The sequence below is a fragment of the Schistocerca serialis genome, chromosome 6 (genome assembly GCF_023864345.2).
Source record: "Schistocerca serialis cubense isolate TAMUIC-IGC-003099 chromosome 6, iqSchSeri2.2, whole genome shotgun sequence".
Taxonomy (NCBI): Eukaryota; Metazoa; Arthropoda; class Insecta; order Orthoptera; family Acrididae; genus Schistocerca; species Schistocerca serialis.
Window position 1 is genome coordinate 439,055,026 of NC_064643.1, and position 27,984 is coordinate 439,083,009.

The 27,984-nt window shown below is 41.7% G+C and overlaps 1 protein-coding gene across 2 annotated transcripts in view; it reads left to right on the forward strand.

Moving 5' to 3' along the window:
* The window catches only part of LOC126484008 (adenylate kinase isoenzyme 1), a 109,890-nt gene that overhangs the window by 60,597 nt on the left and 21,309 nt on the right, over nucleotides 1–27,984 (forward strand). The window contains exons 2-4 of one of the 2 annotated variants that reach the window (XM_050107328.1): nucleotides 10,462–10,607; nucleotides 21,386–21,461; nucleotides 27,701–27,864. In XM_050107328.1, coding sequence (XP_049963285.1) covers nucleotides 10,605–10,607; nucleotides 21,386–21,461; nucleotides 27,701–27,864 — 243 coding nt within the window. In that variant the 5' untranslated portion in view covers nucleotides 10,462–10,604. The remainder of the gene's footprint in view (nucleotides 1–10,461; nucleotides 10,608–21,385; nucleotides 21,462–27,700; nucleotides 27,865–27,984) is intronic. The other variant, XM_050107327.1, reaches the window with a different exon arrangement.

Sequence of the window (27,984 nt, forward strand, 5' to 3'; positions counted from 1 at the left end):
TATATTACCCGTCTTCCCCTATAGCTTAGTCAGATTTTTCTCAGAATTTCGAACACCTTGCACCATTTTTCAGTGTCAAACGCTTTTTCCAGGTTGATAAATCCCGTGAGTGTGTCTTAATTTTTCTTCACTCTTGCTTCCTTTACCAGTACGTCAGAACTGCCTATCTGGTGCCTTTACCTTTCCGAAAGTAAACTGATTTTCACATAACAGGTCTCTAATTTTCTTTTCCATTCGTCTGTATATTGTTGTTGTCAGCACCTTGGGCGCACGGGCTGTTAAGCTCCTTGTGCGATAGTTCTCCCACTTGTGTGCTCTTGCTATCTTCGGAATCGGGTGGATAATATTTTTGGTAAGTCTGATAATGTTTCGACAGTCTCATTGGCTGTATACAGCAGCTTGAATGGTAGTTTTGTGGCCCCTTCCCCAAGTGAGTTTAGCAATTCTGATGGAATGTTATAGATCCCTTTTGCCTTATTTGATCTTATGTCTTCCATAAGTCTGATTCATAACGGAACAAATACAATAAAGATTCATAACATTTTTTTACTATGTTCTGCCACGACGATCTTTCAATTCCCACTTGTACAACTAATCGGCGTCGTTGTCTTATCTGACTTTCCTGTAGGCTATCTCTCGCTTGACCAAGGCTTACTCATTTCTGACCGATTAGTGACAGATTTCTAATGATCTCTTTGCTATTTAGAATAATTTGTCCCGTAGTGTAAAAGACGTTCCGCATCAATTGTATTTTGATGACTGTTATGGGGTGTGACAGGCTTCAGAGATTTGCCCTAATATTGTAATCTGATACTATGTACCTCTGTCTCTTCTTCATTGTGTTTATCTTAATTTATCAATATTCAAACAGAGTTGCCACTAAGACAGATGATGATAGTACTGTGTAATTTGTTTTCCATTTTTTCCACTATGTTGCGGATAATTATTCCAGAGCGTAACTGGTATTTTTGTTTGACGCGTGGAATACTCTTACCAGTTTTGGCCTTCTAGCACTAAATCTAGAAAAATGTAAGTTAATGCCGACGAATAAGAAAAACAAATCCGTAATGTTCGGTTACAGCATTAGTAGTGTCCTGTTTGACACAGTTACGTCGTTTAAATATCTTGGCGTAGCGTTGCAAAGCTGTATGAAATGGAACGAGGATGTGAGGATTGTGGTAGGAAAGGCGATTGGTCGACTTCGGTTTATTGGGAGAATTCTAAGAAAGTGTGGTTCATATGTAGATGAGGACGTATATAGGACACTAGAGCGGCCCGTTCTTGAGTACTGCTCGAGTGTTTGGAATCCGTACCAGGTCGGATTAAAGGAAGACATTAAAGCAATTCAGAGGCGGGCTGCTAGATTCGTTACTGGTAGGTTCGAACAACACTCAAGTGCTGCGGAGATGCTTCGGGAACTCAAATGGGAATACCTGGAAGGAAGACGACGTTCTCTTCGAGGTACACTATTGGAAAAAATTAGGTGCAGAACGATTTTGTTGCCTCCAACATACATTGCGCGTAATGACCACGAAGATAAGATACGACGAGAAATTAGGGCTCATACGGAGGCATAAGGACAGTCGTTTCTGCCTCGTTCTATTTGCGAGTGGAACAGGAAAGGAAATGGCTAGCAGTGGTATGGGGTACTCTCCGCCAAGCGCCGTGAAGTTGATGTAGATGTATATGTAGGTGTAGAACCGCAGGGTTGTACATCTACATCTACATCTACGTGGTTACTCTGCTATTCTCAATGAAGTGCCTGGCAGATGGTTCAATGAACCACCTTCAAACTGTCTCTCTACCGTTCCACTCTCGAAAGACACGCGGGAAAAACGAGCACTTAATTTTTTCTGTGCGAGCCCTGATTTATCTTATTTTATCGTGATGATGATTTCTCCCCATGTAGGTGGGCTAAAATGGCTCTGAGCACTATGGGACTTAACCTCTGAGGTCATCAGTCCCCTAGAACTTAGAACTACTTAAACCTAACTAACCTAAGGACAGCACACACATCCATGCCCGAGGCAGGATTCGAACCTGCGACCGCAGCGGTCGCGTGGTTCCAGACTGTAGCGCCTAGAACCGCTCGGGCACACCGGCCGACTGTAGGTGGGTGCCAACAGAATGTTTTCGCAGTCGGAGGAGAAAACTGGTGGTTGAAATTTCATGAAAAGATCCGGCCGCAACGAAAAACGCCTTTGTTTTAATGATTGCCACTCCAATTCACGTATCATGTCTGTGACACTATCTCCCCTATTTCGCAATAATACAAAACGAGCTGCCCTTCTTTGTACTTTTTCGATGTCATCCGTCAGTCCCACCTGATGTGGATGCCACACCGCACAGCAATACTCCAGGATAGGGCGAACAAGCGTAGTGTAAGCAGTCTCTTTAGTAGACGTGTTGCACCTTCTAAGTGTTCTGGCAATGAATCGCAGTCTTTGGTTTGCTCTGCCTTCAATATTATCCATGTGTTGGTTCCAATTTAGGTTATTTGTAATTGTAATTCCTAAGTATTTAGTTGAATTTACAGCCTTCAGATTTGTGTGACTTATCGCGTAATCGAAATTTAGCTGATTTCTTTTAGTACTCATGTGAATAACTTCACACTTTTCCTTATTCAGGATCAATTGCCACTTTTCGCACCATACAGATATCTTATCTAAATCATTTTGCAAGTCGTTTTCATCATCTGATGACTTTACAAGACGGTAAATGACTGCATCATCTGCAAACAATCTAAGACGGCTACTCAGAATGTCTCCTATGTCGTTAATGTAGATCAGGACAATGTATGTATGTACTATACTCGATTTCGAGGCCGTTTCTTTACCGCGCGCTCTAATGAACGTAGGCTGCAGCGTGTTCCAAAGCGAAGCACCACACGCAGCTGCAGTTATTTTGACAGGACTTGTGTCAAAAATAACTTGTGAAAATTTCGCGAGGCGGCGACGAATGTGACTTTCAAAAGTTGCTGCACGTAGTAAGGCCGGTGCAATCCCTTGGCGTGCTGCCTGCATCCTTCGCGCATTAGCGCGTTTAGTGGTGCCGCAAACAGGATTGTCGCAGTCACGTGCTCCGAGCCCGTCCCTAAAGGGCGTGAACGTGGAGCGGTCGGAAACAACTGAGTTTGCCGTCAGGCAGCGAAGCCCGCCGGCTGGCATTTGTCCAGGGTCGCCCTGTGACGTCACACTGCGGCTGCGGCGACCTGCGCAACACGCGCCGCGGCTGGCGAGGAAGCGCGCTGTGTTACACCGCGCTGCAGGTCACGCCCCCCAAACTTGGGAAACTTATCTTCCTTTCAAGTTATTTATGATGAGGAAGATAGCGGACTGTAAAAAAACAACCAATAATAAAAAGTTCACGAATACTTCAAAAATAAGGTGACTCGTAAACACGTTAGGAGATCACTAATGGACAAATTCGAATTGAAGCTTACGTAACAATATAAGACCAATGCTCAAGGAAAAGTAAGGAGTGAATATTCGGATTTAAGGTGCTGCGACGACGAGTGATGGAATACAGTATCAGAACGGCGACGGAAGCTGAACTGCACCGCTTTTTCATTCTATTACATTCTCAGTTTTTTTTTCATACATATCCTCATTGCTTCTCGATTTCCAAATCCCATTTCATACTTATAAGCCAATTTTTTTCGAATAATTCTTCTTCCATTCTTCTCGAAATTATTTAATTGCTTTGTTGTGTTTATGCAAGGCGTTCTGAGGAACATGAGCGCGTCAACCGTCTGCTGCACTCAGTCTTGTTGAAAAAGGTGATATGCAAGCTTCAAAAGAAGAGCAAAACAGTGTAGTGCATTTTCTGACAGGAGTGCGGAAAACAGAAATTCATCGAAGACTGGCACAAGCGAACAGAGAGCACGGCATGTGTGTTGCAATTCTGATGCTCAATCAGACCCCCGCGGCATCGGCTGCTATCGTAAATCGCCGGTCATAAATAATGACGGCATCGAACCAGCTGGGCAATGGCATTGTTAGTGTGGTTTGGGTTTCCAAGCCGGGCATCATCGGCCGACAACCTTCGTCATCCTGGGCCACATCTTTACACTTGTGCCATTCTTCGAAGACTTTCCACTAAGTGCACTTCTTCCGCTGTCATCAAACGCGCCACACCCTTTCGCTCTTCTTTTGAAGACTCCATTTCACTTATTCACCACGACTTACTGCAGTGGACAGTTGACGAGTGCACGTGCTATTTCCGTCGTCTCGTATGAATGTATCTGTGTCCCTCTATAGTGGCGAGTTTGGGATCTCAGCTCTCTTATATGGACCAAATCTTCTTCCGCGGGAAATGAAATTACGATTATTTCAGCGGTTTTCATTTTGCCGTCTGTTTCTTTTGGAATGCTCCAAATAATCACCCTCTTAACACTGTACCCTAGATGTTTTGGAGCGCTGTAGGTGGTGTAATGGTACCAGACGGGCATATGACTCTCCACTATAACTCCATCTACATCTACATCTACGTAATTGCTCTTCAGTTCACAATTTAGTGCCTGGCAGAGGATTCATCGAACCACCTTTAAGCTACACTCCTGGAAATGGAAATAAGAACACATTGACACCGGTGTGTCAGACCCACCATACTTGCTCCGGACACTGCGAGAGGGCTGTACAAGCAATGATCACACGCACGGCACAGCGGACACACCAGGAACCGCGGTGTTGGCCGTCGAATGGCGCTAGCTGCGCAGCATTTGTGCACCGCCACCGTCAGTGTCAGCCAGTTTGCCGTGGCATACGGAGCTCCATCGCAGTCTTTAACACTGGTAGCATGCCGCGACAGCGTGGACGTGAACCGTATGTGCAGTTGACGGACTTTGAGCGAGGGCGTATAGTGGGCATGCGGGAGGCCGGGTTGACGTACCGCCGAATTGCTCAACACGTGGGGCGTGAGGTCTCCACAGTACATCGGTGTTGTCGCCAGTGGTCGGCGGAAGGTGCACGTGCCCGTCGACCTGGGACCGGACCGCAGCGACGCACGGATGCACGCCAAGACCGTAGGATCCTACGCAGTGCCGTAGGGGACCGCACCGCCACTTCCCAGCAAATTAGGGACACTGTTGCTCCTGGGGTATCGGCGAGGACCATTCGCAACCGTCTCCATGAAGCTGGGCTACGGTCCCGCACACCGTTAGGCCGTCTTCCGCTCACGCCCCAACATCGTGCAGCCCGCCTCCAGTGGTGTCGCGACAGGTGTGAATGGAGGGACGAATGGAGACGTGTCGTCTTCAGCGATGAGAGTCGCTTCTGCCTTGGTGCCAATGATGGTCGTATGCGTGTTTGGCGCCGTGCAGGTGAGCGCCACAATCAGGACTGCATACGACCGAGGCACACAGGGCCAACACCCGGCATCATGGTGTGGGGAGCGATCTCCTACACTGGCCGTACACCACTGGTGATCGTCGAGGGGACACTGAATAGTGCACGGTACATCCAAACCGTCATCGAACCCATCGTTCTACCATTCCTTGACCGGCAAGGGAACTTGCTGTTCCAACAGGACAACGCACGTCCGCATGTATCCCGTGCCACCCAACGTGCTCTAGAAGGTGTAAGTCAACTACCCTGGCCAGCAAGATCTCCGGATCTGTCCCTCATTGAGCATGTTTTGGACTGGATGAAGCGTCGTCTCGCGCGGTCTGCACGTCCAGCACGAACGCTGGTCCAACTGAGGCGCCAGGTGGAAATGGCATGGCAAGCCGTTCCACAGGACTACATCCAGCATCTCTACGATCGTCTCCATGGGAGAATAGCAGCCTGCATTACTGCGAAAGGTGGATATACACTGTACTAGTGCCGACATTGTGCATGCTCTGTTGCCTGTGTCTATGTGCCTGTGGTTCTGTCAGTGTGATCATGTGATGTATCTGACCCCAGGAATGTGTCAATAAAGTTTCCCCTTCCTGGGACTATGAATTCACGGTGTTCTTATTTCAATTTCCAGGAGTGTTTTTCCCTACCATTCCACTCTCGAACAGCTCGCGGGAAAAATGAACACTTAAATCTTTCCATGGGAGCTCTGACTTCTCTTATTTTACTATGATGATCATTTTTCCCTACATAGGTGGGTGCGAACAGAATATTTTAACACTTTGACGGGAAACATGGCGATTGAAATTTCATCAGAAGTCACTACCGCAGCGAAAAACGCCTTTGCTTTTTAATGACTGCCACCCCAATTGGTGTATCATATCCGTGGTACTCTCTCCCCTACTTCACGATAATACGAAACGAGCTGACCTTCTATGAACTTTTTCGATGTCCTCCGTCAGTTCTGCCTGATGCGGATCCCACACCGCACAGCAATACTCCAGAAGAGGGCGAACAAGCGTAGAGTAAGCAGTCTCTTTTGTAGTTGCATTTTCTGTGTGTTCTGCCACGAAATCACAGTCTTCCGTTTGTTTTCGTCACAACATTATCTATATGATGGTTCCAATTTAAGTCATTCGTAATTGTAGTCCCTAGGTATTTAGTTGAATTTACAGCATTTAGATTAGTGTTATTTATCACGTAACCGAAATTTAGCAGATTCTTTTTAGTGCTCATGTGGCGAGTTCACACTTTTCATGATTTTGAGTCAATTGCCACTTTTTGCACCATGCAGATATCTTATCTAAATCATTATACAAGTCGTTTTGACCATTTTATGACTTTACAAGATGGTAGATGACAGCATCATCTGCAAACATTCCGACAGGACTGCTCACATTGTTTCCTAAATCGTTGGCCGGGCGGGGTAGCCGAGCGGTCAAGGGCGCATTGTTCCCGTGGGTGTGTGTGGCGTCCTTAGCGTAAGTTAGTTTAAGTTAGATTAAGTAGTGTGTAAGCTTAGGAACCGATGACCCCAGCAGTTTGGTCCCATAAGACCTTACCATAAATTTCCAAATTTTCTAAATCGTTTATGTAGGTCAGGAATAAGAGAGGGTCTATAACACTTCCTCGGGGAACGCCAGATATCACCTGTGTTGTTCTCGATGAGTTTCCGTCAGTTATTACGAACTATGACCTTTCTGACAGGAAATCACGAGTCACGCAACTGAGAGGATACTCCATAGGCACATAGTTTAATTAGAAGTCGCTTTTGAGGAACTGTGTCAATAGCCTTTTGAAAAATCTCAAAATATGGAATCAGTTTGGCTTCCCCTGTCGATAGTGCCCATTATTTCAAGAGAATAAAGAGCTACTTGCGTTTCACATAAACTATATTTTCTGAATCAATGTTGTCTATTTCTCAATAAATCGTTTTCTTCGAGGTGATTCACAATGTTCTGACACGCCGTATATGTTTCAAAATCCTATCGACATTGGTGATATCGGTCTGTAGTTCAGTGGATTACTCCTGTTACCTTTCTTGACAAGGCTGAGATAAGTCATGACATCGATGTGGTACGTATGTGCCACACGATTGTTTGGAATTAGCGCAGTAAGATAACTCGATGTTGATGTCCCGACAGAACGGCACAGGAAAGCTTGGATGTGTCCATGACCACACCGTGAGTGACACTGCCCGATTTGTTTACGCATCAACCCAGACTGACCAATGTATCTCCAATGAATGGTGTACCACTCCCACCCACGTAACACGGCCTATGAACAGTGTTAGCAAGAAGATCCTAACCGACTGGGTCTGCAAACGAGTGTCACATTTGTCAATGACTGTCGGTTTCAGACCCGACAGTAGCTGCTGCTCTGTGTGATTGGAAGTCCACCTCATTCAGTTCCCTAGCCAGCACCGCGAAGGGAACTGCATGCAATGCACAGTTAGACCAAGTGTAACTTTTTCTCCTACATCTTCACCTTGAGTATGCTGTGGACGCTCTCTTCTTCCAAAAGGACAGCTTCCGTGTTCACTGGGCTACACGCGTACGTTTCTCGTTTGATGAACACTCACCGAAGGAGGTGGCGCAATGGTTAACGCACTGGGCTCGCATTCTGGAGTACGACGGTTCATATCCCCGTCCGGCTATTCACATTTAGGTTGCCTGAGATTCCCCTACATCGTTTAAACCAAATGACTAGGTGGATCCTTTGCAAGGGCACGGCTGATTTCCTTCCCTAATCCGAGCTTGTTCTCCGTCTGTAATAACCTCGTTTTTCGACTTCACGTAAGCAATAGTTTTGCTTCCTTTCTTACGAACACTCAAGTACCCTATCGTACCTCGACTGGTCCGACTACTCGTGATAGAAAATTCTGGGACTACTCGGAACAGCGGGTGAAACATAGCAGTGAGCACCTCTGCAGTTCGTTAGGACTACGGTATTTAATCATCTAGGAGTGACTTCAGCAGAGTATTGCATAATTGAAAGAACTTGTGGACTCTCTTTCTTGCCGGATTAAAGTCGTTATAAAAACTAGATGCTACGTTATCCAGTGTTAACGTGATGTTTCCTGGGGGTCAAGTGCGAGTAGTTTAACACCCAGTCCGTAGCGAGTTTGTTAGAAACGGAAGCAAGAGTTCAGCATTGTTGTAAGGCAAAAAGTTGCATTTTTTACTTTAGTATAAGAGATTTAAATTTAATGCTTTTTTGTCGAGAACTGATATGTCGAGACGACGACTGTGTGAAAAACAAATGTTAATTTTTACAATAAAGTAAAAAACAGCAACTAGTCACTTTTATAATGTTAATTATAAGTAGCCAATAGCGCCGTTATCGGTTTGGAACCGAGAGATTCATCTTCAGATGATTATTCATATTTAAAATTACATTACTCTGATTGTGGCAAAGGTTACTTTGGATGCTGGTGTCCTGCATCGAAAAACAACGTAAGAAAATGACTGTTTCATTGTCAACGGACCTATTAAAGAATTATAGTAGAATAAACAACTTCCTAAAATAAGAAGCGAATTAGGTTTGTGTTACTTACGTCGTATCTGCAGCATATTTTTATTGAACTGCTGACGAGGCAATATTTAACAATTTCCTGGACTATGAACACAGAAATAGTTCCATTCATAGGCCGATTTATAATAAAATAGTCCTTTTACTTCCATCATTTTTTGTTGTAGGGCGCCATCACCCAGAAGCATTTGCCCTAATCAGCGAACATCACGTGTACGGAATAATGTAATTTTCAATGTAAGAAGTCACCTAAAGAAACTGTCGCTTTGAAACTGCGTGAAATCTCCGCGCTGTACTATACCCACGTAGGAGTCTCAGTTTAGCAGCGATTTTCTAGAAAGTGGTGTAGGTAACATGCAATGTAATTTGTCATGGCTTCCCATCCGAGACTACGGTGGTTCAGCCAACGATTTCGAAGATAATCTTAATGAATCGACGCGTAGGATGACCTCCTACAAGTTTTCTGCAAGTCTCTCGTAGACGTCCCTCGAACGAGTTCTTGTAGCGCAGTGGATTCTTTAGAAGTTGCAAGCAGGCTACCTTTGATTGTAAGTGGACATGCGGATAGTTAATTAACTTGAAATAATAAGACAGCAATAACGCAGTAGTCTGAAACGAGTCATCTCAAAAAGTTGATAAATTTCGATAGCATGGGAAAACCGACTACCACATGAGAACAGGCTTCGAGTACATCGTCGTCGACTAGCTAGATTGGCTCGAGGCCGAAATATCTTGCTCACATCGTAAAACTTCGTAGCTCTTCGTACATCTTCAGTAATTTAACAATATTCACTTGTCTACTGAATTAACTGAATTACTGCATAGCGACGCTATGGTGTTAAAGCCCTGATGACGCGTAGGCTCCTGCTATTGTTTGCTATGACAAAAGTGGACTCCAGTAACAAATATTTAGCAAAGAAAATTTCGAGTTTCGCGCCGGAACACTTGTCGTTCCCTTACGTATTGACCACCAAAAAAGATTCACTCTCATTGCTCGCTTACTTTTCCTCACTGCCATGATTCACTACCACGCTATGTGGTTCAATCGTCCTTTGTGGAAACCAGCTACTTACTCGCTGCTGTCGTATTCTGCAGCGCTGCTGAAGGCAGCGAATTACACCTGCAATCTGCCGAGTTCTCGTAAGTGTAAAATTTAGAAGATAAATAATTTCGGTACAGGAGGAACCTGACAGACGTTAACTGCCCTATTTGTACCTAATAAATAGCGTTATGAAATGCCTGGTTGCCAGTGTAAGAATTATCCTGTATGTGTCTTTAATTTGTTTACTTGTTAGTTAGACGGTGAATTTCGACGTTGTCAGTTCAGGCCTGAGTGCAAGAATAATAGTTGTTATTGAGGTTGCAGCAGCAGACCTCGCGAGTGGAGATGACGTCGTAGCAACTTCGCGTGACGTGGTAACAGGTAAGTTGCAGTACAACTAAACAGTCATAGGCGTGAGGGACACGAGCGGTCACAGACCGTCAAAGAACGCCGTCCCCGGGTCCGAAAGCAGAGCACAACGGAGGCAGCTGACGCCGGCCAAGGCTGCGGCCGACACCGCTGCAAATATAGCAGGCGCTGTTTTTATTTAAGCCGGGCCCGGAGCGGAGCAGAGATTGCGGACCTGCCGCACCGCAGAACGCAGCACGGCACATCATTCCGCCAAGAGCCGCAGTGAGCAGTCGCCGTCGCACAGCCACCAGCAGAGCGCAGGGTAGCCCCAGCAGCCCGCAGCCATGGTGAGTACCGGCCGCCACGCGACCGCCACAGCTCGGCTGGTGTCGACATCGCACCGCACTGGTAACTGGTACGCAACAGACAACACGCCTACTCTCCCTAAACACTAATACTTTGCGATCACCATCACCGGTCGAGCTTAACCCTACATCCGCTCTGTGTCGCGACTACTACCCGCCTGTGTAATGCTCACTGTGGATCTGTTCGACAGTTTTCCTGCATTGCCACCTTGACAGTAGATGCCCTATAACTACTACACCGATCTGTAGAACTCATTCTTAGATTAATTTTCCTGCAAGTTGTTGGTAATTAGTACACAAAACACCCACAAACCAAGTCTTTCAAATTTTATAATAACTGTCTCAGCAGACCTGATAACATATAATAGCTAGCTGTATGACCTGTTTCGATCTTTTATGACCATCTTCAGTTCATGCCGTTGATATTATTACATAAATAATTCTTCTAAATTATATTTACATGTGCCATCAGCTACACGCTGATGAGATTAAGACGTCTGAAAATATCAACAATTATGTCTTATTTTGGCCCCAAAGTGCAAAACCCATCATACAGCTTATTATTGCATGTGGTCAGTGTCACTAAATTCTATTCTGAGAACATTTTCAAGTTGAATTTGATAAAAAAAGTTGTTGATAAATATCGCCATACACCGGTTTAGCTGCAGACAGCAACAATTATTTCACACGTACATGTACAGTCGGTGCCAGATGTACCCGAACATACATCTCTAATTAGATATGTGTTGAAATTCTTGGCGCAGGAAAATAAAGTTAATATGGTCCAAAACAAACGTTTCTGTACGTTATAGGAAACTGTCGTTCAATGTTACATCCTTCCTACGAAAATAAGGCATTATCACAACGAAAGTTGCTGGTTCTTGTACAAAGCTTCACGTAACTCAGTCTAGTGCCTGACATTACACAAAAAATAAATAATTTCACTTGTCTTAATTGTCCTACTTCGGAAACTATGATAATAATTACATTGACTCTTTTTAGCCTTATGTTCCACAAAACTTTTGCTTTAAACTTACGATTCGGCTAGTAGCTTATTTCATAGTATCTGTAAAATAACTTTACGCTTACTTCGTGTGAAAATAAAGTTTTTTTGGAGCGTATTACAAAGGAAATACCAACTCTGAATAATTTATTCAACCTTCTATTACTAAATAAACGCTTTTTTCGCTTAATTTTATAGCCTGTTTGCTGCCTGAAGTTAAATGCTTAGTACATAAAAATTTTGCTGTGAAGAACACAAATAATACTCGATTGAAATCGAATTGTCACAGCACATCTTTCCAGCGTGGTGAAGAATGTGATTAAATTGTGCGAAAATTCAGGACCAGTGAAATTTAAAATGGTTCCAAGGTCGCAATTATGTCCATATGTGAGACTGCCTACCTTTATGTTTATAAAATGAAAACTACGTTACTTTATAAGCTGCATTTCTTTGGACGCTAATTAACTACCTAACCATTTCCGAATTGTGGCCAGTATTATCGCTAGTGTTTCTTTTTATTTCGCTCAAAAATAAAATTAACAAAATATCCAAACACTAAACATTTGTTCCACATAGAAAAACAATAACTGTCAGCCAGTTGGGGGAACCAATCAGAGATATATTGAAGTAATAGCAGGTATGCAGGAATCTCAGAGCATTCGCATTCTAGCACCTGCAAATTTTTCGATCGCTGTGTTAGACTGAACTCGCCACGACCCCTACGACCTTTGGTGTTTGGTTTCCCACGTAGCGGCGCTGCCGTGCCAGTTGCGGAGGACGGAAATAACGCTGACTCTACGTCTGTTTCTCCTGTCTTCTGTAAACTGTTACCTTATCATCCGATAAACGTGATGAGTCTGTTATCGAGTAATTCGCGACACACGTACCGGGATAATCAGTAAACAATCGTGACACGTGCTTCTCATGTGTACTGTATTCATGAAACAAAACAGTCAATCAGTCTGGCTTCAAAAGAAAACAAAATAGAGAAAAGAATAAGTTCAATCAATTGCAAATAAATAATTACTCTTAATTTAGTACTAGAAGTCTAACCATTGACACCAAGAACTAAAGTAACTGGGCATGAAACTGCATTTTTTATGTCTAAAGAAAAACAATATGTTGGTATCTTCTCTTTGATCGAAGATAAAATACGAACAACAACCTTGTAACGCTAATTTAATTGTTAAAATAAATGAGAAATCACAAGATTCTACTCTTACCTCCCATGCTAGATCCGTGTAATTCAGGATTCCAGTACTTGGACAGTCACTTGTAGGATGCATATTAAACTAAATAAATTGAAAATGTTGCATTTCTTCGAAATTTCTCTCAGTTTTATTGTAAGTTCAATGATAATAAACATGAACTTCATAAACTGTGGTTTAAATGAGACTCGGCGGATTTCGATTAATTCTTTTCCCTAAATTCTAGCAGTTTGATCTTGTGGTGTTAGAAAGTACAGACAAAGCTAGTTAATAGAAGTTAATAGAGTGAATAATTACACAGGAATATGCCATTTGGCAGTACGGCGTTCACATAGACAATCGACGGTTTCTCCTTCAGTCAGGAGTTTAATGAACTGTTAAATAAGTCATTGACGCAGAAACTACTTTTACTCTTGTGCCTTAGGAAATGTATCTCTCCAAGTCTATGGAAGTAAAACATTAAATATTTTTACTGTTTAAATGTGCATCTAACAAATGACTGTGGCGTGTAAACAACAATAACTCATTTCCATAGACAGATGTATTTTTTCTTCACTATAGTAACCTGTAAAAATTATTTCTCCATCGCTCAGTCACACAATTAAACAAAGAAACACAAAAGCATTGACGTTAATCCAGTGGAATGCCAGTTTCCTTGTGGCTGCATTTTTTTTGTTTATTTTTTGTTTTTGTTTTATTGTGATATCATATATGTATTTCTTACAGTTCCGTAAGTCAATCGGTAAGAACGGAACCCTTAGAGGATCACTTTGTTCTCCATCTGTCCGTACGATTGTTAAAAAGCCCTTTCCTCAGGAACGGTTAGAAGTATATAGTTTACATTTCTGTCAAATACCAAGGCCTATGGCCCCTTGGCGGAGTAAAAACAAGCTTCTAAGTCAATACAGTCAAAAGATCCGACCATTTATGTCACATGTTTTAATACTTGCAGACACTCATCAAAACCTGTAGCATACTTCCCTTTGGCCTAAACTTGTGAAATTTGGCAAGAAACAATGTTTTACAGTACAACCAAAGCGAAAAAACAGAAAACTGTAAATATGTAATTATATCACAGGAAAAAATGTTTTGTCATTTGTTATCTGACTTTCTGTCTGTTCGTCTGTTAAGGGCCCCTTTTTCTCACGAACAGTTTCATGTTTCGAGGTGAAATTTAAACCACACACTAAGGTCTAGTGTCCCTTGGCGGTGTAAAAAATTAAAGGTTCTAAGTCAATGCACTCAAAAGATACGTTCATTTATGTCACATATTTTGATACTCGCAAAATCACTCATCAAGACCTGTAGGCTACTTCCCGTTAGCCTACAATCATGACATTTGGCAAGAAGCAAAGTTTCACAATCAAACTAAAAGAAATAAAAATCCTTAATTACATCACACGAAAAAAATATTTTCTCATGTGTACTGTATTCATGAAACAAAACAGTCAATCAGTCTGGCTTCAAAAGAAAACAAAATAGAGAAAAGAATAAGTTCAATCAATTGCAAATAAATAATTACTCTTAATTGGCGTAGTGGGCGTCTTATTTTTGCAGTTCTTTGGGCACAGCTGAATCGTTATTATTTTCAGGAAAGCTCAGACCACCATGTTCGATTACAGTTCTGCTAATGGCTATCTTCTACAGGCTGTTGATGATCCGCAGTTCACAGCTTGCAGTTTATCTGGAAATTTAAACATTCTCGAAAATCTTGGACTCACTGGGATCGATATTTTATCACTATCAATGGCGATAACGAGCAGAAATGGTCGAGATCCTAGATTTCCGGAATGGATGAACTGTCTATACACATAATTGAGTTTGTACGGAACCCTCAGTGAGCATGTCTTACTCGTACCTGGCCAATTTTTGTATTTTAGTTTGAGTTTTATCATACATAAAGGGCACTTAAAAAGTGCCACTTATTCCTCCATGAGGCAGTATTAATCATCATCAGAAGAAAAGTTCTTATAATTATATGTCAGGAAACTAATAGCTGTTGAGATATACTTGCGGAGAGCATTGTGTAGTATCGGGTGGTGTAGGACGTCTTATTTTTGCAGTTCTTTGGGCACAGCTGAATCGTTATTATTTTCAGGAAAGCTCAGACCACCATGTTCGATTACAGTTCTGCTAATGGCTATCTTCTACAGGCTGTTGATGATCCGCAGTTCACAGCTTGCAGTTTATCTGGAAATAAGATAGGAATCACAAGAAAAGTCATACGAAAGTACCACAAAGCGCTCGTATGGCCAGACGCAAATCCTAGAGCAATAATAGAGGTGAAGCATTGGGAATGCTTCAGTACTGCTGTATGGGCAAGAATAGTCGTGACAGACTTACAGAGCCATACATTTTATCAAACAGATTCACAGGCGCTGTGTATCATCTATTTCTGCACGATGAATTACCAACGATGTTGGAGAACGTTACCCTTCCAGAAAGACATCTACTTTGGTTTATGCACTATGGGGCACAACTCTGTTTACTACGGATCGTGCGATAATACCTCACCGAAAAGCGTAGTGGGCGATGGATTGGCCGAGAAGGTCCGGTAGCCTGGCCTCCCCATTCACCACACTTGACTCCATTGGATTTCTGGTTATGTGGACATTCAAAGCCATTAGTGTAAGCCCAACCCGTCGGCAGTGTGTAGACGTTACAGGAACGTGTGACCAATGCATCTGACACAGTCCGAATCGAGTCACCGAGAAGAAGTACTGAAGGACGTGTCAGCATTTGTGATAACCGTATGCAGCACTGCCTATAGTGTCTACGTAATAGAAAGATGGGAATGAGAGAACAGATAGGCCCATATCGGAAGACGTGACGGTATATGGTCACATTGTTATCGGAACTTTTCTTTTAGTTTTGACTAATGCTACCTCCTGTAGGAATATGTGATACTTTTTAAACACTTAGTATGTAAAAAAAAATCAAAATAAAATAAAAATACACCTGCAATGGAATGTATATTCGTATAGAACTTATATACAAGGTGAATATCAAAATAAAATTAAAGTGCAGCCGCAAGAAATCTGTCTTTGAAAATTGTGGACCCGAAAAAAAATTTATTATTCAAGAAAGCAAGTTTTTTTATATAACTATTTTAAGCTAAATTAAGGAATTAGCCATTTCCAGGTTCTTTTTTTTTAGTGTACATCACGAACTGGCGGGAGACATCGTCATCATTTTGTTTAAGGTGAATTGCATACAAAGTTTTTTATAGTCTCCATTCGCCTGACTTGCACATTTGACTAAGGATTTTTTTGTGAATCTACAACTTTCAATAAACGCAGATCGCTTATCTCCAATTTGTCTCTGTCAAATAGAAAGAGAATCTGGCTTTCACTGGAATAAATATATAACAGCTAATTTCCTATGGATATTTAGTACGTAGCCTAGTCAACGAAAACGTTCACGTTACGCCGAACGACTCTAGGGTAACTGCCACTTTCGTGCAGTTGCAGCTCAAATAATCGTTAAATAATACGATGTGAATTATAAAATTTCTTTTTACATCTGGTCGGCCACTGTATATTTTAGCAATTTGCGTGTACCATATTTAGGAACAAGGCACTGAGAAGTTCACTGCAATCGACCCTTACAACATTAAGCATTTTGTTCTTACTTGTTAGAGAAAATTTTGTTCTTACTTGTTAGCGCAATTTGGAAGTAACTGGATGAGTCCGAAATTAAGAATCCGTAGGTCACAAATACAAAATAATGATGAGTATTGTAGCATGTTAATTATACACTCCTGGAAATGGAAAAAAGAACACATTGACACCGGTGTGTCAGACCCACCATACTTGCTCCGGACACTGCGAGAGGGCTGTACAAGCAATGATCACACGCACGGCACAGCGGACACACCAGGAACCGCGGTGTTGGCCGTCGAATGGCGCTAGCTGCGCAGTATTTGTGCACCGCCGCCGTCAGTGTCAGCCAGTTTGCCGTGGCATACGGAGCTCCATCGCAGTCTTTAACACTGGTAGCATGCCGCGACAGCGTGGACGTGAACCGTATGTGCAGTTGACGGACTTTGAGCGAGGGCGTATAGTGGGCATGCGGGAGGCCGGGTGGACGTACCGCCGAATTGCTCAACACGTGGGGCGTGAGGTCTCCACAGTACATCGATGTTGTCGCCAGTGGTCGGCGGAAGGTGCACGTGCCCGTCGACCTGGGACTGGACCGCAGCGACGCACGGATGCACGCCAAGACCGTAGGATCCTACGCAGTGCCGTAGGGCACCGCACCGCCACTTCCCAGCAAATTAGGGACACTGTTGCTCCTGGGGTATCGGCGAGGACCATTCGCAACCGTCTCCATGAAGCTGGGCTACGGTCCCGCACACCGTTAGGCCGTCTTCCGCTCACGCCCCAACATCGTGCAGCCCGCCTCCAGTGGTGTCGCGACAGGCGTGAATGGAGGGACGAATGGAGACGTGTCGTCTTCAGCGATGAGAGTCGCTTCTGCCTTGGTGCCAATGATGGTCGTATGCGTGTTTGGCGCCGTGCAGGTGAGCGCCACAATCAGGACTGCATACGACCGAGGCACACAGGGCCAACACCCGGCATCATGGTGTGGGGAGCGATCTCCTACACTGGCCGTACACCACTGGTGATCGTCGAGGGGACACTGAATAGTGCACGGTACATCCAAACCGTCATCGAACCCATCGTTCTACCATTCCTAGACCGGCAAGGGAAATTGCTGTTCCAACAGGACAATGCACGTCCGCATGTATCCCGTGCCACCCAACGTGCTCTAGAAGGTGTAAGTCAACTACCCTGGCCAGCAAGATCTCCGGATCTGTCCCCCATCGAGCATGTTTGGGACTGGATGAAGCGTCGTCTCGCGCGGTCTGCACGTCCAGCACGAACGCCGATCCAACTGAGGCGCCAGGTGCAAATGGCATGGCAAGCCGTTCCACAGGACTACATCCAGCATCTCTACGATCGTCTCCATGGGAGAATAGCAGCCTGCATTGCTGCGAAAGGTGGATATACACTGTACTAGTGCCGACATTGTGCGTGCTCTGTTGCCTGTGTCTATGTGCCTGTGGTTCTGTCAGTGTGATCATGTGATGTATCTGACCCCAGGAATGTGTCAATAAAGTTTCCCCTTCCTGGGACAATGAATTCACGGTGTTCTTATTTCAATTTCCAGGAGTGTATAAAAAAATGTGCCAGTCTTACTTCCGTATAAACACCTTCGTGAGTAAAGTACTTAGTCTCATACTTCATCAACTCGACCACGTATTTAACTGCTCCTTTGCACATTCTGGCGGCATGAAATGAACTACGCTTCTCACAAGTGCCCCGGTAATGCAGAAGAAATTTTTTGAACTACAGGTGTTGAGCACAGTAGTGATCTATGTGCCACACTCGGCATTTCTTCCAGCGCCATTGGGCAATTTGCCAGCACACACACACACACACACACACACACACAGACACAGACATCAAAAGAATCGAATTATCCGGTCTACGGCTCGTAATCACGTTTCGTTCTCCCATGTTCTGGGAACAGTCCCACAACAATAGGAACCGTATGTTGCAATATAACCTTCACGTTCAGCAACAGCCTCGGCGAATGTTGTCTTTACTTAAGCACATCTGTAACCCTGAACCCTCTAAGCTTCGTTTCAAGCTACTCTGAAAGATATCGAAACTTTACTGTCCGTGACACAACATGTGCAGTTTCGATCCCGCCACTAACTGAAATCTTATTCTTAGAGCAGTTCTTGCCATCTACTTTTACGGAGAGCTTTAAATACCATTAACATAAATTAATTCCTATTATGGTCTCATACAATATATGTAAGTACAAAAAGAATATTGCTAATGGACAGATTACCGAACTCAGGAATTCAGTTTCGCAAATCTTATTTTAAGAAAACGTAGTATAACTCGAGCATCAAAAAATATTTAAAAACAAAACAATGCAATAAAGTGAAACAAAAAATCACAAACACGTGTCCGAAATAATCCAAAACAAAGCACAACAAAAACGAAGGTAAAGAAATGCCCAATACAAGCTAGGTGAAAAATAGCTGATAATTTCGGTAACATGTCTTCCAACAGAACTGACAACGTGAAGTACATCACTGCTAGTTGATGACATGAGTTATCTAAACAATCAGCAACCAGTTATATAAAGTAAATTTAATATCTTAACCGGTTTCGGGCGCTTGGTGCCACTTTTCAGAAGGCTGTACAGTAAAAAAAAAAACACAAATAAGTAGAAGTCAGATAAAAATTTGAATATTAAGGACGAAAAGTTTAAAAATTTGAAAATTTTGAAAATTAAAAATAAAAAATGGTACATATTTTATACTTATCACGTTATATGCGTGTGTCAAAAATGAGATGCATACAGAAAAATGCCGTAGTTCTAAAAATACAGGAGCAATAAACAATCATCCTCACCCTGAGACCAACTTCAAGAAATGCATGTCAGTAACTGATTATCTCCCGTTCTAGCATTATGTCTGCACTTTTGTTGCACTTCTTTATACCATTTTTGTGCAGACACTATGAACCACATGTAAGATCTATGACCTCATATTGTATTAATGGAGTCAGTGTTGTATTACTTATTACTCCTGTATATTCTTAGGATCACAGCAATTTGCTGACTGCATCTTATTGTTCACACTCATAAACAATGCGTTAGCTGTATCTTTTTACCTTTAGTTTTTAAAGTTCTTAAACTTTTCTTCCTCAATTTTATAATTATCTGACGTCTACTTATTTGTGGTGTATTTTCCTATATTGGCTTATGAAGAAGGGCACTAAGTGCCCGAAACCAGTTAATAAATTAAATTTCCTGTATGAAATTGGTTGCTGTTTACTTCGATATATACAACTAGATGTGCTGAGGCCGGATAAAGTACTGAACATAACACGACTTGCGACAATCATTTCGTGTACGTAAGAATATCACACATTTTCAAGACTAGGAGATTTATAAAATACACACACACGAATCCCCTTAGCCCCCAGCTTAGAAGAATGTTTCATTGGCTCAGATAACGAATTTTCAATAGTAATTACATAAAATATAAACATTACTTTACACATTACTAGAACTGATCTAAGAGATATATCCTAGTTTATAAAGTAAAATGATACAAATCTATTGTAAAATTTTACCATTGATAAACAATTTTTGACATCTTCCACTTGCACTTACTGGCTGAAACGTTTCTTGGTATGTTAAATCATGCAATAGAACACTATGGCATTAGTGCAAAGAATAATATCAATGTTTTTCTTTGTTTGTTTTATTCTGTATACACACGCTTTTGTTCAATTCAGATTAGTGAATCATAAGAAATTCACATAGATTTAAAATATCTCTGGAGTGAGCATTCAGATACGCAGAATAAGTTTTGAGTTGCCAGCATACAGTGCTATCGTGGTCAAGCGATTTCGTAGTGGCGTAGAACGGGCGTCACGTCACTGCACCGTCACATCAGCGTGTATTTACACTTTACGTCACGTCAGTTTGCTTAGCCCAGTACCGTACAGCTGTACAAAAAGTCATAGCATCGGAACTGAGTAACTAACAACAACAAAGTTTACTAGCGGTCAATGCATACTTCATAACGTATGTTCTTGATCAGTTATGTTTAATAATGTACTGAGAAGTGAAATATCATTTCAAAACATTGACATTCATTTACTAGGGAAAATAATATTTTACGTTCAAACACATGAAACAGTGGGTACAAAGGAATAAGTGGATCCTTTTTACTCTGCTCATTAAGGTTTTTCTTGTGTAACTAATAACATTGTAAACAGCTATTTTTCTCCTTTGATAAAGCTGACCGTTTCAGTTAAAATGTAATGTAAATTGCTTTGTCAACATATGTTCTTATTTGCATACATTGTGGGTGTGGCTCTGTTCCGTATTGCAAAAAGTAAATAATTTTTCGCTTTCAGATATCTGACCTCGCCTGTGTAAGAACACTCAACGGAGAAAAATATCCAAGTTGTCATGATACATTGCAATTTGCCACGAAAGCAAATGATAATGATAAAAATAAATATAACGAAAACACAAACGCATGAAATCCACAACCATAACACGAGTGAGCGAGGCAAAAATACGTTAACTTACGATGTTAGCAGACGACGATGCCATCAAAGTTTTCTTCCCATGAAACGATGCAGACGTGACGTGACGGCCAATATGAACTGGCCTTAAGCAAACAATGTCAACCCGAGATAATGTGAAAATTTCAGCTTAATGTCGACAACATGCGCAGAACACAACCCTCACTTCAGAGATATTTCTACGCTACGGGAATTCGCGCAGATAACTATGGTGCTTACGCCAGAGACAGTGAAAATCTTGTAACATAAGAAACGTAATATCTCTGGCCCTGTGCCCACTTTTGTAAACAATGTATTGCAGCTGTTGCTGTGCGTCTCAGGTTCTGTATTCCATTGCCCTCCATTTCTCATCCTGAGTTTTGCTTCACTACGAAAGAGGGGATTTCATCATGTCTTGCTAAATATGATCTTCCCTTATTGCAGGCAGACACAATCGAGAGGAAGGAGTATGATCTGGCACCGCTGAAGAATGCAAAGCTTCCCATTATATGGGTCCTTGGTAAGTGGTCATATTACATTTTTTAAACATTGCAGCAGACATCTTTATTTTGTAACTCATGTATAAAGGTTTCCCTATTCAAACAGATTCAGTGAACACTGTCAACACACTAAACTACAACTTCCAGTTACGTAATTTTAGAGTCATGATGTCGCTATTTTGTGGCTGCTAGATATGAGACCTACACTGTTGTCATTGGTTTTGTGTCTGCACTAAAAGTTTGAGACAGCCTCCACCGCTACCAACATTGTTTTCGTGTTCCGAATGTTTTCTTTGAATAACTTACTGTATGGAAAAAATGGCTCTGAGCACTATGGGACTTAACTTCTGAGGTCATTAGTCCCCTAGGACTTAGAACTACTTAAACCTAACTAACCTAAGGACATCACACTGACCCATGCCCGAGGCAGGATTCGAACTTGCGACCGTAGCGGTCGCGCGGTTTCAGACTGGCGCGCCTAGAACCGCTCGGCCACTACGGCCGGCTACTGTATGGAAGATTAGATAAAAATTTGTTTTCTAAAAAGAAACAATTCGTGTGAGTACTTTAGTACCGAGTGTAGCGTGTCTTTTTAACGGAGATACTAGCCTATTGGCGATATACATAAATTCCATCAGTATGATATTAGTTTTTGCACTACTTTCACACAATTTAGTAAAACAGGCAAGTAGATCTCCAGTTTTGCCTCGGTGTTAGAACACAATAAGCGTTAAATTAAGGAGACACAGACGAGATTGCACGGTTCTTAAGTGGATGAACATTGACTGATCTCTTACGTTTTTGTTAAAATAGGCGAATCTCTAAAATAAAAAACGGTCTGCTGACGGAATAACTAATCCTATTTTTACTGGTAAGCCTTGTTAAATTGCACACCTTCTGTAGATACTAGAGCTGTTATCTCGAAATAAACAATTCTGCTAGGATAATGCTGTGTTTGGACAAACCTTTTCGAAATATCACCATAAAAACTTTCAAAGTCTACTTCTATCGATATTTCTCTGTAACACAGGTACGTAACATTATTGTTACGCTAACAGAAATTTTGTTCGGAACAGTGTGAGAAAGAGGTGACAGAACTAAATAACTATGTGAAAAAAAGGCTACTCGAAAATGAATGCTGTGTCTATTATTTCCTATGCCCCTTTCAGTTACTCTTTTCGTATTTAGTACTGTACCAGAAAATGTAATTACTGGCTTCATTAAAACGAGTACAAAAGATGAAACTAGTTTCAAGAGCCTAACGAGGATTTGAGGCAAAGGATTGTGCTGTTATTGTCAGACTGATTATGTTGACGACATTTCTGGTGAACGCTCCACGTTTTCGTTTTCCCCCCATGCGGTAGACCTATTGTAATAGTACTACACCCATTTTAATAGTAGCCTCTGTAGATGTTCTCCGATTATTTCACTCAATATGTTTGACGAAAAGTAAGTCGTCTATTGAGGCTACTATTAAAGTAGGTCTACTTAATGGGAGTAAAATGAAGATGTGGAGCGCTCACCAGAAATGTTGTCGACATAAACAGTCTAACAATAGCAGCACAAACCTTTGTCTCAAAGCCTCGTAAGGTTCCTGAAAGTAGTTTCATCTTTTATTCTCGTATTAAAGAGGCCAGTAATTACGTTTATATATATATACCCCAAAAATGGATGCAGCAGTTGAACCTATCTGTATTTCGCACCTGATCATCCCAAACCAAGTCGAGTATTTACGTCGATGTGGCTCTGAGTTCACGTGCACGATTTTAGCGCGTGGGGATCAGGGATCGAGTTTTGCGTCTGGCAGGATATACTTCTTTGTTGCATTAGACGACTATGTGTTAACATTCAGGGAAGGTTTATTATTTTATTTACTTGTCTCGCAATCTCCACAGGTTTACAGCAAAATACAGTAAAACCAACCTCCCGTATTGTGCCACAAGTAAATAAGGATAAGCTTCCGAATTGCGTCGTTATTACATGTCTGTAAATAAAAAATGAGGAGACAAAAGGAAAGAAACTCAAAGCGAGAACTGCTTTTAATTTGTTACAATGAGGACAATAATTCTGTAAGTTCGACGTTTACAACAGATCACATTTACCAAAGGTGTTCGAAATTTGCACCGTTTGCTCGAATGCAAGTATTGCATTGCTCAGTCATCCCTTCACGCCCAAGCTCAGCCGCTTCATGTGTGCCGAGGTACGCGATCTTGTGATGTCACGTGTTCAACATTTCTCATCCTTTTTTGGGGTTTTTCCTGACATTTGCGACCCACTGTGTTTTATGTTAAATTAGTTGTCTCAATGTCTACGTCGCTACAGGGTTTTTTAAACGACATAGTCTGTGGATGAAACTAGTGGGGATGATAGATGACGTCATGGAGATCAACTTTTACCAATGACAAAATGTTTGTTGACGCTTCCTAATGGCATGGTGTAGCACTCTGTGGCGTTCGTATGTAGTGTATGCCACTTATGATCCAGTCATCTGCTCCACGTGGAAAGGGTAGACGGAGCTTCTAAAATACCTTTCTCCGCTTGGAGACATTCATTCTTAATGTTTTCTTGTTGAAATTCACTGTCTCAATGTTCTGAGGTAGATAGTACGCAACAGACCATCCTGGTTTGGTGAAATCTCATCGTCCCAGGGCTGTAGAATTCAATAACAAGACGTCTGGCATCACTAGGAACTGTCAGCGAACATTTTCCTTCTAACAAAAATTCTTCCCCATGAAGCGATATATCACTCCTCCACGTTTCATGCAAAGATTTTGGAATACCTTGTATATAAAGACAAAAAATATTTGTATGAATACATGTAGGCCATTTACAGGTTTTCAGCAACAGTAACAATTTCTGTTCCGGAATTCTTCTGTATTACAGGAATTGCTAGGGAGAAACATCTTTAATCTATATTTTAAAACACTTCTGTTATCTGTCATCTAATTTATCTAAATGGGTGAATTGTGAAAGGATTTTATAGCTGTAATTTCATCCCTTTCTCCTTTTTTATGCCAAAGCTAGATTTATTAAAGAGTAATACAGATAATATTTCCTTCAGGTGTTGTATTTGTGAATATTTCTGTTACTCTCAAACTCAGATGGGTCGATGATAACAAATTTGATAAGTGAGTAAATGACAGTGAGGCTGTGAACCCCACACAAAATTCTAATTACCTTTTTTAGTGACGTTAATGCTTTTTGCCTAAATGAAATGTTACCCCACAATATTATAGCATAAGACATAAGAGAATGAACATATACAAAGTATGTTAACTGCTTCTATATCCGCAAACTTGGCAATTATTATTATGAAAAAAGTACCCGAACTAAAATGTTTTAGCAGGTGTGAGGTATGGTTCTTCCAGTTTGTTTTCATCAACATGCACACCTAACAACTTGGAACTTTCTGCACTGTTTATTCTAGTTGGTGTACTAGGTTGACAGGAGGTGAGATAATTCTGATACTACAAAACTAGATGAGCAGTGCTTTTGCAAAGTTTAGAGCTAGCTCATTTGTGCAAAACGAGTCGATGACTTTCACAAATTTATCATTTCCTAGTTTCTCTGTTAATACTTTTCAGCTCAGCTTCATGACAGTCATCAGCAAACAGGACTAATTCTGCCTCATAATATCAAATAAAAGTGGCAGAGGATGTAATTTCTCCCCATGCAGATGTGTCCTCACGCACTGTATTACCAGAACAGCTTAGGGTAATGTTCTTCATTCTGTTTCTTAAATTAAAACAAAAACAGTCATGCCGAACTACGTTTGCTATAAAAACTTAACTTCTCTAACAGAATATTTTGATTTATGCAATCAAACGCCTTCGATAAGTCACAGAAGATTCCCACTGAAGAAATTTTATCATTTAAAGAGTTTATTACGTGCACAGAAAATGAATAAATAGCTGACTCCGTAGAGCGGCTCTTTTGAAATCCAAACTGTGATTGGCCAAGTATTCCATAAATACATAGGAGAAAATTACCTTCTCAGAATTTGTAGAAACTGACCTAAGAATGACACTGAGCAGCAGTACTCTCTCACTCATCTCAGACAGGTCTAACAATGGCATATTTCAACCTATCTGAGTATATACCTTGGATGAATGATGCATTACATAAGTGTCTATGAACAATACATATTATAGGACCACAACCTTTTAGTGTCTTATTGGAGATATTATCCACCCCATATTAAGACTCCATTTCTATCCTAAAGTGTGAGCACAAATTTCTTCATCTATTTTTAAAAACCAGTTGTTAAAAGTAGCTGCTACACGCGAGTTGTCTTTCACAATGTTCCCATTCTGTTTAGGTAGTAGCTGAGAGGCAAATGAGACAGGATTGCAGCCTGTTCCCCAAGTTATTCGATTTGTACTTTGAACAAGCTGAATAGCAAGCCAAGCAAAAATTTGGAAAGCAGATCAAAGTTCAGGAGCATGAAATAAAAACTTTAAGGTTCGCCAATGATTAAATAATTCTACCAAAAATAGCAAAGGACTCGAAAGAATCACTTGAGCAGAATGGATTGACTCTTGGAAAGTGGTTTGAAGAGAAACGTCAACAAAAGTTAAACAAGGGTAATGGATTGTAGTGGAATTAAATCAGGTTATGCTGAGGGAATTAGATTAGGACAAGAAGTAGACAAGTTATCCTATTTGGACGGGGTATAACAGACGATAACAGAGGATATAAAATACAGTCTGATAATAGCAAGCAATATTTTGAAAAATAGAAATATTTAAATGCCAGGAACTCTTTTCTGAAAGTAATTGTCTGGAGTGTAGCCTTACACAGAAGCGAAACATTTCTAGCAAACAGTAAAGAAAAGAAGAGAATAGAAACTGTTGAAATGAGGCGCTGGAAAAGAATTCTGAAGATTAAGTGGGTATATAAAATGAATAATGCAGAAGTACTTAATTGAGTGAAGGAGAAAAAACATTTTCGGCAGAACTTGAATAGAAGGAGGGATGCAATCCTGAATCGTCAAGAAATAGTTGATTTCTTTAGGGAGGAAAGTGTGGAGGTAGACCAAGGGGTACTGGGGGCAGTTGGAGATATGCCCCAATATGATTCCCTGATTGTTCTTACCGAAATACAGAACGAACTAGAAGGCCAGAATGTCTGCCTGAATAGGAATAGATTGTAGATTATTATCAGCTCTGACGTCTGTCTTGGAGCCAAGGGAAAAGTATCGAAAACCTTGATCGGGAACAGAGAGATCTGGACAATTTGCAATTTATTTCTGGGACAAATATATCTGTGTGTGTGTGTTTTAAGCTGTATTTGAGTGGATGTTGTTGAGTTGTTGATGAGGAGACCTGCACAGAGTAGACTAGCAAGTAGAGCTGCATCAGACAACGACAACAAAAACAACATGGGGAAGGAAGTTATAACGTCGTCTCTCTCTTCTGATGATGTACGCTCCAGAAATTTCAAGGATAAGCATTTTGTGATGCGCATAGCATCTTCAATTGGCGTTAGCAAACATGTTTGTGTCACTCTCGCAGCTACTAAGCGAACTCGGGACGAAACAACGCTTTCTTTGGGTCGCTCCATTAATTCTACCTCATTGAGGTCGCGTAGGAGCAATACGTAAGAAGTAGATCAGTAGAGAGTTTTGTAAGCTACGTATTTCATAGTTGAACTACATTTCTTTAGTTTTCTTCCATACTTGCGGGCCTCGCGTCGAGGGCTGCAGCAATAAGCGAGGGGTAGTCACGAAGTTCTATTAATCATATCGAAAATAGTTAAGCTAGGTAAATAATTTTTTGCTTGTATGCACCTACGATCTGTAGTCGTCATATATATTTAAATCCCAGCACCACATACCATATGACGCCACTAGAGAACCCAACTCGTCTCAGTTAGCAGTGAACTACGTATTTTGTTGTGGCTCCTCTAGTGGCCTGCTTGATCCTGTGGATGGGAGATTTTAGTATGTATTACGACTGCAGACATTTAGCTGCAAAGAAACAAAAATTATTTACCTAACTTAATTATTTTCGAAGTGATAAAAAGCTTTATGACTATCCCTCTTTTATTGCTGCATATGTCGAGGCGAGTCCCGAAAGTATGGAAGAATATTGCAGACATGTGCCTGAAATTAAAAAAAGTTAATTACGTAGCTTTGTTATTTGTTTCGATGTGGTGACTGGAACATTTTGACTGGCCCTCGTTCGTTCCGAGGACACACAGAGCTGCTTGGAATGAGCAGGCGCCTAGTCAGTATGTAGACTTGCGTGTTGTGTTGCAGGGGGCCCCGGCTCTGGCAAGGGCACGCAGTGCGACCGCATCGTGCAGAAGTACGGCTTCACCCACCTCTCGACGGGGGACCTCCTGCGCGACGAGGTCAAGTCCGGCTCCAAGCGCGGACAACAGCTCACCGCCATCATGGAGCGCGGAGAGCTCGTGCCCCTGGTGAGTCCCACACCTCAACTCTCGTCAGCGTTTGTGGAAAAGAGACTCAGCTAAATAACATCCGTAGTCAAAATTGAGGATCTGTTAGATGATGCCCAGTTTGGGTTTGGGAAGGGTAAA